A 13,804-nucleotide genomic window follows, 5' to 3' on the forward strand; every position below is an offset into this window, starting at 1 on the left:
GGTTTTTTAAAATGTTTTTTTAATTTTTAATTGTTTAGTTTAACTTATTTATTGGGGTTGTTTATTTAATTTCTTTTAACTTTTGTATTGTTGTTTTTATTGTTGTTAGCCGCCCTGAGTCCTTCGGGAGATAGGGTGGAATATAAGTCCCAAAAATAAATAAATAAAAGAAATAAATCCAGCTTCCCGCATTGACTTTGCTGTTAGGACCCAGCTGGGAAGATCACAAATAGACATCACGTGACTCTGGGATGCTGCAAATATCATGAATGTGAGCTGTTTGCAAAGCTCCTGGATTGCTATCATGAGACAGTGGGGTCGCTGAATGGTTGTAAGTACGAGGACTGTCCATAAGCTTCAAGGAGCCTTGGTGGAGCAGTGAGCTAATGCCTCCTTAAGTAACACCAGCTGCCTGCAATTAGTGCAGGTTCGCATCCCACCAGGCTCAAGGTTGACTCAGCCTTCCATCCTTCCGAGGTAGGTAAAATGACCCAGATTGTTGGGGGCAATTAAGCTGACTTTGTAATAATGCCGCTTGGGGGGTGTATGAAAGCCCTAATAAGCAGGCATATACATAGAATGAACGCTACTGCTAAGCTTGTAAGCCGCCCTGAGTCTTCGGAGAAGGGTGGGATATAAATGGAATTAAAATAAAATAAATAAATAAATAAATAAGCACCTTCATAACTTCAAATAATTGCTAAACAAATGGCCATAAATCAAAGATTACCTGTATTCTTATTTTAAAAAAAACAACAGGCTTTTTCAGTTTAAAATTTTCCCTGCAGTAACAGTATATTTCTTTCTCTAATCATGGCAGTCTTCTGTCCACAGAGTGAAAAGGTAGATTCCTAACTTATATATATATTCAGTATTTAACTGCAAAGCACATATCACTATCTCTGATCTCTCACATCTCTGATTTTTCTAAGAAAAAGCAAGTAAGGGACCAAAAATCTGTTATTGTAATGAAAAAATAAAAAAAAAATATGATATTGTTTGCTATGCAAATTTGACATTTTGTTGATAGGCAGAGAAGATAGACAACATTTCATTAAAATCTTCCTCTAGCCATTCTTTCAGAAGGCTCTTAAAGTTCATAAAAAAATTAAGAAATAGTACAAAGGCAATATAAATGTGACAGCAATCTATAACTTTTAGTTGGAGACAAGATATTAATGTCACTGTGGGGGTCTGCTTTATGGATCAGCAGTCATTTAAATATGTATTCTCAATTTCATCCCTTCCAAAATATATCCCTCAAAATATATCCCTTATATTTTCAGCTATAATCTCTAGTTATATACCTAGTATGTCATGGAATTGTAGCCCAGACCATCTAAAAGGTATCTAGATTAGGGGAGCCTGCTATAAAGCAAACTATACTACCTACCTGTCTGTCTACCTACTTACCTGTGCTTTTAATCAAAGCTGCTAAGCTTTTTTGGAGGATAAAAAGTAGACTTCTGTAGTAACTACAATAGTCCTTGACCTATGTCTGTTTGCTTGGCAACCATGCAAAGTTACAGTGGCACACAAAAAAAACTGAACTTAGTGTACAACCAGTCCTCAAAAGTTCTGACCATCACAGTGTCCCTGGGGTCATGTGATTGTCATGCAGACACTTAAGTACTTGGTTCATGATTATGGTGTCAAAATGAGCTGTGTCATATCACCATTTGCATCCTTCCCTGCTGGTTTCCAATAAGCAAAGTCAATGGGGAAGCCGAAAGTCAGTGGGGAAGCCGAAAGGGAAAGTCAAAAGTAGTAGACCCTAGTAAGTGTCTCCCACCACTTTTTCTCTGAAGAAGCTTGATACATAGAAGATCCCAGGGATCCTGCCCACCCACACACTGCCTGAAAATGCCTGTACATGCCTGCCTGAAGCATCTCCCACTTTCCACAGCCTCTGCCAATCCGCTTGAGATCCCTGTGCTCTCTAGCAACTGCCAGTGGCACCCTCTACTCCCTCTACTCCCCACGCCATCCCCCTCCAGATACTCCTTATCTGGAACTCTCAACTCTCCTCACTTAAACAATCTGTACATCCTGAGGTTACAAGGACAACTGATAGTACCGTGATTGCTGTTGCTAAGCAATGCGGTCATGGGTTGCCGTGCTTTATGACCACATTGCTTCGTGACAGCAGTCCTAGTCCCAATTGCCAATATTACCCAAGGATTATGAATGAACTATGGTTTGTAGCATTCTGGAAAAGTTTATTGTAAATAGCTGTTCTCATGATGTAACACAGTTTTCCAAAGTGGTTGAATTAGGTTGCTTCATTCTCAAAATAATGGGGACGTGTGTATGTGTCTGTCCTTACATGTTTATGCACCTCAGCCAGGGAAATTTTATGAAGGTGCAGGAGAATATTTTGAATTGAAATTATGTTGTGCAGTGCAGTGCCATCCTACATGTGGCAGTATATATTAGCAAAGGGCCATGGCATTGAGGAATCAGTTGCTTTTTGTTTGGCTGAAGTTGATATTTATGGATTTTAATCGATACTTCTTTTTTTTACAAGTTTTTTTTAACAAGTGATATACAATCACAAAGATCTCCTAAGATTTGGTATTCTTTCCGAGTTTGTTTTCCTTTTGTAAACTTATTTTCTGTAAAGATAATAATTCCTTTTTCTGAAAAAGATTTTAAGGATCTGTCAAATTTGAAGTACAGATTTTGTTTAATTTATTTACAGGTGATAAAATTTGAGTATGCAAGTATTGCAACATTCATAGCTGTGATTGGCATTCTTTCTATAGTTGCTCAGGTAAGCATAATTTTAATAAGACTTAAAAATTGCAGTAAGTACACATAATTAAAATGTATTAAGTGATGAAGTGTACTTTGCAGATTATATATGTGTAAGTAAAATGTGTGTAGGGTCTACTATAAAATAAAAAGAAAAACTACATGTTTTATATCAAATTTATGTCTAACAAAATAATTCAAAATGATTCAGAATTATGAATATTTAATATATCAGTAAAAATGCATTAAATAAACAATCAAAATATTAAAAGCTGGTTTTTTAACCCAATGCTGACAGAGAATTGGAGTCTGACCAATTGGTAAAGATTCTGCAACAGAAAACCTTCGCCCTGATTATCATTTATAGAGTGAACAATTGAAAAAATGTTTTAGATTATGACTGATACATGTTGGTAGAGTCTGTGGAAGAAGGTGGTCCTCTAGTATAACGCTGACCAGTGTTTAAAAAGTGCAAAAGAGCATATGAAACTGAACATGAAAACAAACCATCACCTAGCACAAATGACACAGAATATGTGTAATACTCAGAACATATACAGGTAGTCCTAATTTACCAATCTGCAATTGGGACCAGCAAATCTTGTCACACTCCTTATGTCAGTTCTGGCTGCAGAAAGCGAATCACCTGCAGTTAAGTGTGCTGTTATGTGACCGTGACTTGCAACTTCCTTCTGTCTTCCCCACTGACTGCAACCTTCATAGCCACCTTCTGACAAGCAAATAGTATCATGTGACTGTCACACATATGCAGTGGTTGCCAAGTGCCCAAATTGCAATCACATGATCATGAGGGGCACTCTGACTGGTGCAATTTTTTCACAAATTGTAACTTCAAACGATCACTGAACAAACTTATTGATAAGCAAGGACCACTTGTAGTTCCCATCAGCTTCCTCATCACATGCCATCTGTAGCAGTTGCAGTTTCCAACATTTTTCAGTGTCAACATTACATTGTACCAGTGCAGAGGTCCCCAACCTTATGGGGTTTTTATCCGGTTTTTCCACGGACCGGAGAGTAAGTGGCTTTGTGTGCTGCCTGCATCCCACAGATGGGGTTTTTCTCGTTTGTGCGGGCCGGTTGCTGGCATGCTGCGGCCCCGTACCAGTCCATGGACCAGGGGTTAGAGACCCCTGTACTAGTGGACATTTTACCTTGCCTGATTGCAAGGTAACTGAATGTTTGAATCCACCTAGCAGCTTTCTTACAAAGAGTCATATATTCCTTGGGAAGACTTTTCTGTTGTTGTCAGTGCTTTTATCAGGTCATTGCTTTGGATATACATCATGAGGCTTTGGTTGCAGTTTTGAGGGGGCCCCAAAAGGTTGATGCTGAATTTGTGCATACATAAGTGAACAATTGATATTGGTTCCAGATGATTTTTGCACAGCCGTACAAATTAATTTTAAAATGTTGTCTTTTGCCACTGCATTTATTCAGATATTGATTTATAAATAAACTGCATAATGCATTTTCTGACTTTTGTAGACTGTCTTTCTCAGCATCCTAATGAGGTCTATAGGGAACAAAAATACAGTACTGCTTGGCCTTGGTTTTCAGATGTTCCAGCTGGCCTGGTATGGTTTTGGCTCTCAGCCTTGGTAAGTGCACTGCAGATGTGTTTTTATTGACTCTTCCTAGTTTCCTTTTTAACAGTTCAGTTGACTATGTTGCATGTTGTGTGCTCATGGGCAGGGAAGGGATGGTAGACCTACCTGGGCCATATTTTTATGTACAGTTCTAACTCGTAGATGTATTTTAATAACTCCATGGTCAGATCACAGATAGGATGATACAGGAAGAAGTGCTTTAAGAACACGATGCTCTGCTGGATCAGATACTTTGCCCATCCCCCTCATCCTGGCCATCCAAGTGCACAAGAAAGCCCAGTGATCTCCAAGCCGTTGGCCATCAGAGATAGGTACACTGACATCAAGACTAATAAACCATTGGCCAAGATCTTAAGTCATTTACCAAGACATTTGCAGCATTATATGTCAAAACTTAGAATTTAAACTGTGACGAAATAGGTTTTAAAGGAAAGAGGTAGTTGCGACCTAGTAACGAGTGTCAAGGAATAAAGGCAACTGCCATATTTTGGTTTGCCAAATTTTGAAATTAGCCACTTTGTAATAGAAAGATATAATGGTTTATTTTTGCCCGCGCACGCACACAGACACACACACACACACACACACACACTTTATCTTTGTCTGTCTGTCTGTCTCACACACACAGAACAAAACAATTATAAATACATCCTCCCAAAATAATATTTTATCATACAGTAGTTATGATGCATCTCACTCATGACAGCAAAGGTTTAGTTTCCAAAGGCCTTCCAAAGTAGGCAGATCTTAACAAACAATTGAATAAAGGAAGTTATTCTATAGAAGGAGGGGAGCTCACAGGTAAAGAGCCTTGGTGGAGCAGTGGGCTAATGCCTCCTTAAGTAACACCAGCTGCATGCAATTAGTGCAGGTTCGCATACCACCAGGCTCAAGGTTGACTCAGCCTTCCATCCTTCCGAGGTAGGTAAAATGAGGACCCAGATTGTTGGGGGAAATTAAGCTGACTTTGTAATAATGCCGCTTGGGGGTGTGTGTGAAAACCCTAATAAGCAGGCATATACATAGAATGAAGGCTACTGCTAAGCTTGTAAGCCGCCCTGAGTCTTCAGAGAAGGGCGGGATATAAATGGAATTAAAATAAAATAAATAAATAATAAAAATAAAGCCCCTTTCTGAATCCTCTTCTGACAGATACCCCAGTAGGTATTCTATATGCACTGGTTGGGTCAATTCTTCCTGAAAAAGGTGCTCTCAAAGCTATCCAGATCTCAAATCATATTGGGCTTTTTAGGTAATAACCAGTTTCTTGGAAACAAGCTGGTAGCCAGTGCAGCTCATTTTATAGCAGTGTAATATGGTAGTGGCTCAGTGGGTTAGGACGCTGAGCTTGTCAATCAGATGGTCGGCAGTTTGGCGGGTCGAATCCCGAGTGCCGCGTAACAGAGTGAGCACCTGTTACCCGTCCCAGCTTCTGCCAACCTAGCAGTTTGAAAGCACGTAAAAATGCAAGTAGAAAAATAGGGACCACTATGGTGGGAAGGTAACAGCATTCCGCGCGCCTTTGGCGTCTAATCATGCCGGCCACATGACCACGGAGACGTCCTCGGACAAGCGCTGGCTCTTCGGCTTTGAAACGGAGATGAGCACCGGCCCCTAGAATCGGAAACGACTAGCACGCGTGTGCGGGGGAACCTTTACCTTTTAATATGGTAGTAATAAATTTAACATTATAGTGACGGTAGCAACATTTTCCACCAGCTGACATTTTGGGGTGGTTTTGAAGGGCAGTCCCATGTAATTAGTGTAATCTAGTTGAGAGGTAATGTTGATATGAGGGACTGTACTATATGTGTCTAATTTGTTTTTCATTGCAATTCTCTCTGCTTTATAGCTGCTAGAGTGAGAAACTTTCCATGGGTATGTTAAATCTTGTAGCAGTTGGAATACAAAGCCTGGCTTTAAATTTGAGACAACTAACAAAATACATAACATTTGTAGAGATGTCTTCAATCAGTCTTTATTATGATCTGCAACCAATAATATCCACAAAGGCAAAATAATTTTAATTAAAAAGCACACCAAGTTTCTCAATATGAATGGCATATTTTTAAATACAGAAAAATATAGGGCTAAAGAAAGTGAAAAAACAGTACTATACATTTTGACCTAAAATATATAATTTTATCTCTTACCTTTATTGCTAGTTACCTAAAACCATCTAACTTAATTATTGTCCTTGTGAACGGTTGTTTTTACATGTTTGAAGCTGTTGAGCAGAACGTGGTAATATTATTTGAAATGTTTGTATCTAGAACAGAAAACAACAACAAAAATATATAAAGCTCTGTGAACTACCTGGGTAATTCTTTAAAATATTAAAAAACTTCTAAATAGATCCTTCCTTTCAAATTATATAGCATTATGTTCTCTTGTGCTTAGGATGATGTGGGCAGCTGGAGCTGTTGCAGCCATGTCAAGCATCACATTCCCAGCAATCAGTGCTCTTGTGTCACGCAATGCAGATTCGGATCAACAAGGTGAAAACAAGGTTATTTTTCTACAAAACTGATCTTGTAGCTGTTTCCCCCCCCCCTAAAATTCATGTGGATGTATATTTTTTTGTGCTTTAGTAATACTGAGCCCCAAAATTTCTGTTGCTAAGTTGTTAAAAGTGAGTTTTGCCCCATTTTATGACCTTTCTTGTCACGGATGTTAAATGGAATAACTGCAGCTGTTAAGTTAGTAACACAGTTGTTAAGTGAACCTGGCTTCCCCATTGAGTTTTGTTTGTCAGAAGGTCGCAAAAGGGGATCATATGATCCCAGGATACAACCGGCATAAATATGAGCCAGTTGCCAAGCAACTGATAATCACTTGGCCATGGGGATGCTGCAACGGTCATACGTTTGAAAAAGGGTCATTTGCAGTACCGTTGTAACTTCAAACGGTCACTAACTGAACTGCCATAAGTTGAGGACTACCAGTTAGTAGTCCTGTAATAGCTTTTGAAAGCAGTACAACCTGTATGTCTTTTATCGCCCCTTGTGCACGCAAGAAGAGGCAAGTTACACACAGTGTGACTCTTCATAAACAATATTTATCGTTTATAAACGATATATATTTAGCTTGGAGAATTTTTTGAAGGTGATTATCTTTTGGGGATATAACTTGTGTGGGATAAGAAGCTCCAAAGCAAACCCAGGGCAGTACAAACATAGGCATCCTCAGGAACGCAACTGACAATCCCTTTAGCTAATTGCATGCAGCATGGTGCTGCAAATATGAAAGGGTATGGCTTACATTGTGACATGATGTGCAGTTCAGCATTTTGCCATTTTTGCAGCTAGCTGTGGAAGCCTGTATTTTTTATTTTATTTTAATTCCATTTATATCCCGCCCTTCTCCGAAGACTCAGGGCGGCTTACAAGCTTAGCAGTATCTCAAAGAACTAGTGATGGGCAGGGATACTTGTAGTTATTTTGCCTGTCATCTCTGTACTTCCTTGCTGGGGGAGAATCTCTGCCCTGTTATCCTAATTCACAGGGGGAAATGAACTTCCCATCTTTAATAGTTTATTGTGAGGTTAGCTGACATAAATTGTTAGTGAAGTTTGTTTGTGACATAGGTTATTTTTCTTTCTGGAAGACTGGTGATTCAGGTTCACTTGTTTCTGAAATGAAGATGGGTGGAAAATGGGGAATGATAGAAATGTCATAATCATCACAGTGACTTCATTCTCACTAGGCCAGGATTGGAAGGAAGACGTTACCGATTTTATTATTTTGTTAGAAAACAATCACAATTTTTGACGAAAAAAGAATGGGAGTACACCGTTGGCACTTTATAGAATAACTTTCTTGTGTAAATGTGTAATGTAATCTAAAATAAGCTCTTGCACTGGGGCAGGGTTGGTAATTAAGTTTTCTCTGAAGTGTTTTTAGAAGTTTGAAAGTACATGTTAATGCCATCTAGTGGTGACTGAATATGTGAGAATGTTGAAATGTCCCAGTATATAAATATGATCTCTGAAATACAAATTTTCTTGTTAGATACTTTCAAAACAAATTAATTGGACCAGTCACTTCAGTATAAAAGAATATATTGAAATCAGTGATCTAATTTTGGTTCTTTTGATAGTATCCAACAAGAAAATCTGCTTTTCAAAGAGCAAATATATGTCTCAAATTAATTACTAGTCTGCAACATTACCTTTGAATGCAGCTGATCTCTCTTTAAAGGTGGTTAATGTTTGGCTTAGAAAAAGGTCAACGATAGCTGTATAAGAGCTCAGAATCCATTTGAAATGCAGTCTGTAGAGCTCTTTTGTTCCATTTTTGAAGTTGGATTGGCTGGCAGAAATTATTTTTCCTTCACTGTGAATTTGCTCTTTCCCAGGTGTCGTCCAGGGGATAATAACTGGAATCAGAGGTCTGTGCAATGGTCTTGGCCCTGCTCTCTATGGCTTCATATTCTATCTCTTCCATGTGGAACTTAATGAGTTGGCACCAGTTGAGGATAAGGCTATTAGGCAGGATCCAAGTGATGAGGTAAAATGATTATAAGTCTTTCTTGAAATAGTGGCTTTTAATAGTTCTTGATGAGGCATCCTATAACGGATCTTTCTTCATTTGAAGCTGCAAGATATAACATGGAATGAATCAGCAGTTGCTTCTTTTGATGGGTTTTCCAGCTAAAACCGTAACCTTTTTGTACTCTTGCCTTGTTTTTTTTCATGTTGTTCAGCTGTTGCCAGCCATTCTTGTCCTTCTAACAGCCCTCTTCTGTGTCAGTCTCTTAGATTGAAGAATGCTTCTCTTGAAACATGAACTTAAAGAATCAGCTGCATAATTTTGACAGTTCACAGGTTAAAATACTGTGTTTTAGGATCCGTTTCTGAAATCCAATAGTGTCAAAACAATTATTCAATATGAATATTTATAATTCAATTCACAGTAGCTCTCACACCCAAATAAGGCCTGGTGGAGCACATGTAGAAGCACACAAGGCAATGATTCTTTTCAAAACATCCAGAACCAAAAAGACTTCCTACTGGTTTAATATTATGGCTCAGTTCATTATTATGAGATGAAATAGGAGTGTGATTGCTGGAGAAGACTAGTGTCTGTGGAAATTCTCAGTCATGCAGGTCATGGTTGTCCCAAAGGTGCTTTTTCAAGAGGCAACCGGACTTTCTTGTTTTTCTTTGAAGACGTTTCACTTCTCATCCAAGAAGGCTGATTTCCCCACCATCCAGTCAGAGCTGAAGGAAGTTTCTTGGATGAGAAACGAAACGTCTTCAAAGAAAAACAAAGTCCAGTTGCCTCTTGAAAAAGTACCTTTGGGACTGGAGAAGGCAAGTTTCTAACTTTCAACAACCAGCAACTGCCAAAATTGACGCAAGTCTGTTTGATGTTGGCAGCACAGTTCTATTAGTGACACGTGTAACTGTTTGCTTACTGGACAGTTAAAGATGCGGATGTGAGTGGCTTCATTGTTCACATTACATTAATCTGTGGTTGCTCAGCCTTTCTCATTTCTTTTTACAGATTGCAATTATTCCTGGTCCTCCTTTCCTTTTTGGAGCATGTGCAGTCCTCCTAGCCTTTCTGGTCGCCTTATTTATCCCCGAGCACAGTAAAGCTGCCAATACCAGAAAGCACAGCAACAGCATCAACGGTATCCAGAGCAACAGTCCAGATCGGGGTAGTGATGAGGATATTGAGCCTCTGCTTCAAGACAGCAGTGTATGAAAGCAGTTTTCTTCTAAGGTGTTAACAGAGACGGCCATCGGGCAGACATAATCCATGCACTGAGCTCTGAATCCAGAGCAGTTCTCTTCTGGGGCGAACTTTTGATCTGTCAGAAGCTTTGCACATTTCACTCACCTAAGATATCATGTCTAAGTGGCCACTGGTATTCAGATAAGGCTGATTGCAACCACCTACTGTCGATTTTCTGTAGGACAGTCCAAAGCAAGTTTTTCTTTCTATATCCACGCAATTGGGAAAGATGATCTTCAGATGTAGTTAAATACTTGAGTACCCAAATTCACTGTGAGCAAACCATAACCCTGCTAGGTTTCCTCCCCCCTCCTCCCAAGAGTCTTCATTGCTTCTCTACTCTCTTGTAGCTCGTGGGGATTTGGGAAAAAGAAACACTCCATTTCAATAAACATTACTGACAAAAGTTTCTGACACAATCCCACTCCATCGATGCACTCTTACGTCTCTCTTAACAAGCTGCCTGATTGATTGAATATTGCTGAACTATTTCAAAAGTGCAGGGAATGTCAACTGAAAGATAAATTATTGGTGCATTTTCAACCCTTGTTTTTAAAATCTCTAACTGAGATGTTAATTAAAAGGGCTCCTGTTGAAAACCTGAGCATGGCAAGGATGCTAATTCCTTTGATAAAAAACGGTAGTGATGCTCACTTCTGGCATCTCCAATGTGGCCAGTTCTGACATATGAACTAATTAAATGGGTGCTGAGGCAATTTATATTGACGTGTATTTATCACATCATCTGTCATTTTTTAACTGCCATATGAAACATTTCTGTCCCACTTAATTTCACTCCTGCCTTAACTGCTACTTAGTGTACATTGTTATCAGCTATATTTAGCCTTCATATCAATCTCTGAAGAATCTCATAGAATTATAATTGTGAAATGTCTATCTAAAAAGACTTTAAAAGATGATTTAGTTTCTACAGAGTACCATGTTACAATTTTTAGAAGCATTTTTGAAATTGCACAGGTTTCTGTGTAATTTAGTGGCAGTAAAAAATGGAACATTACACAAAAATCTTAACCAAGTACTCTTATGAATGTTTTATATGTATGAATATATGTAGATATTTATAAGAAGTTCTACTTTTTTCCTGATGGGGTACTGTGTAAATCTTGTATTTATAAATGTAATGAGGGCACTGACAGATATACAGCTTTTATAAAGGATTGTGTAATGACGGAACAAAATTTAAATATATATATATATATTTTGAAACTTGGTCCGCCTTAAGCAAAGATATCAAACCTTTTGTACTATGCAGTTTCGTTTTTAAGTTAATAAGCTTCCTAATGCATAATAAATTTGCAAACTATATTATTCAAGGTTGTAATGTGATTTTGGTATCTTTTGTCTCCCATTAAAAGTGCACATGAATTATTTATATAATGTAGGATTTTTGCTAATTTGTTATTACATACCAGCATCTTTCTCCGACAAATTCTTATTTATGCTACATGCGTTGCTTTAATAAAAGCATCTTTATAAATATAAATAATTTAAAGTAAACTGAAGATTTCAAACCTATCGGTGTGCTTCTCAAAGGCTGAAAAAAGCATTAGTTTCTCATAACTGACAAACTTTTAACATTCACAAACCATTGGATGAAATACAATCAAAGCAAAGACAATAATAATAAAATGTAATTTACCAATTTGAGGAATCTGTAGATAGTCATCAACTTAACAACCACAATCGGGACTTGAATTTTGGTTGCTAAGCGACATAGTTAAGCCAGTAGTCACATAACAAGACCCAATTTTACAAACATTTACTGCAGTCATTAAGCAAATCACAATCGTTAAGCAAATCATGTGTTAAAGTGAATTGTGTAGTCTAAGCAAATCTGGCTTCTCCAACTGACTATCAGAAGCTTACTGAGAAGCTTGCAAATTGTGATGACATGACTGCAGGATGCTTTATTGTAAATGTGAATTGGCTGCAAAATGCCTAAATTGTGATCATGTGACCAGAACAGCGATAACTGAGTTACTTTTTCTGACACCATTGTCAGTTCAAACTGTCATTAAAAGACTGCATGTAAGTCAGGGACAACCCATACATTCTCTTAGTTTGGCTGCAGGCACTTCCTGCACAAGCAAATCTAATTGATTAAAAAACTAAAATAATATTTTGGGCTGGGAAGGGAGATTGTAATACCATTTATCGTTTAGCTTTATTGTGAGATGAATATTCCTCAAATATTTTAAAATTTTTAAATCTTTTTTTTATGTTCCAAGTGAATATGGAGATTGTTGATAGAAAATGAACTGGATTGGGGATCTTTTATCCAATCAAAAGTGTCATGTTTAAATAGTCCATCAGAGTTTATCTGCTTTGTAGGCAGAAGGTCCAACATTAAATGTGGTCTCCAGACAGGAGAAGTACAGGACTGAAATTTTATTTATTTGGATTGAACTTATTTGGCATAACGTTTTTCCCTGTGTTACTATTAGTAATTCAATGATTGGTGGCCACAATGAACTAACAGTATATGCTAAAAGTACAATGGTGCAATATTTCTCAATTATATGGGAAAATTATGCTAGAAATATGAAGAGGTTAAAAGAAATCCTTTGCATTCAATTGAATTGCTAGACATCCATGTTGCTTTCTTGGTAACAGTTGAGAAGTGATTTTCAATGTCACTTTGCTGGTCTAGGAGCAGCCCCTGCTAAGCAAGTCTGAGGATAAGACTGGTTTGATTATGCTATCCATAAAAGGTAAAGGTAAAGGTTTCCCCGCACATGCGTGCTAGTCGTTTCCAACTCTAGGGGCCGGTGCTCATTTCCGTTTGAAAGCCAAAGAGCCAGCGCTTGTCCGAGGACATCTCCGTGGTCATGTGGCCAGCATGAATAGATGCCAAAGATGCACGGAGCACTGTTACCTTCCCATCGTAGTGGTCCCTATTTTTCTACTTGTATTTTTACGTGCTTTCGAACTGCTAGGTTGGCAGAAGCTGGGACAAGTAACAGGCGCTCACTCTGTTACGTGGCACTCGGGATTTGACCCGCCAAACTGCCAACCTTCTGATCGACAAGCTCAGTGTCCTAACCCACTGAGCCATTGCGTCCCTATGCTATCCATAGAGAGCCCTAAAGTTGTGGCTAACCGTATGGAGCTGCTTTTGATAAAATTCAGGCATCAAGTGGATTGGGATTTGATTACTGCATCTCTTATAAATGTCAGATCAGTTCCCGTGCTTTATTAGTTAAAATATTTGAACTTCTAGATTGCCTTTTGAAATGTTCACATAAAAAGAAATCTGAAGGTCATGTTAGGTTATCAACATTTCTGTAAAGGATTGCAATATCCTTGCTACTAGAGAGAGAAGCCATCCTGGGGAAAAAAAGTCCTTTACTGAACTAGTAACATTTATCAACTATCCTAGACATGTGTTAGACTTGACCTTGCCTTGGACACTGATCGTTAACATTTTATTAAGCTAAAATGTGAAATTTAAATATTAACATCTGAAACTGGCTTCTTTATTTCTTTGAAGAAGCAAATCCATATAGAGGACCCTGTTATCTGCGAGCAAAATATGTTTCAATATAATTCACCAGGCACAAAAGAACTTTGCGTGCTAAATTTTCAGTCCCTTAGTTTGAAGTTTAGAAATACACTTCACTTAGTAAAGTGAAATAATTTAATGTTCCCCCATACCCT

General features: G+C 38.2%; 1 protein-coding gene across 1 annotated transcript in view; it reads left to right on the top strand.

Moving 5' to 3' along the window:
* The window catches only part of MFSD14B (major facilitator superfamily domain containing 14B), a 33,048-nt gene extending 21,530 nt beyond the window's left edge, over positions 1-11,518 (top strand). Inside the window, exons 8-12 of the mRNA XM_081316919.1 lie at positions 2,702-2,773; positions 4,264-4,376; positions 6,786-6,883; positions 8,742-8,893; positions 9,893-11,518. Coding sequence (XP_081173045.1) covers positions 2,702-2,773; positions 4,264-4,376; positions 6,786-6,883; positions 8,742-8,893; positions 9,893-10,096 — 639 coding nt within the window. The 3' untranslated portion in view covers positions 10,097-11,518. The remainder of the gene's footprint in view (positions 1-2,701; positions 2,774-4,263; positions 4,377-6,785; positions 6,884-8,741; positions 8,894-9,892) is intronic.
* Positions 11,519-13,804: the final 2,286 nt, after the last annotated feature.

Source organism: Vipera berus (assembly GCF_964194415.1).
Source record: "Vipera berus genome assembly, chromosome: 2".
In the NCBI taxonomy this organism is placed as follows: Eukaryota; Metazoa; Chordata; class Lepidosauria; order Squamata; family Viperidae; genus Vipera; species Vipera berus.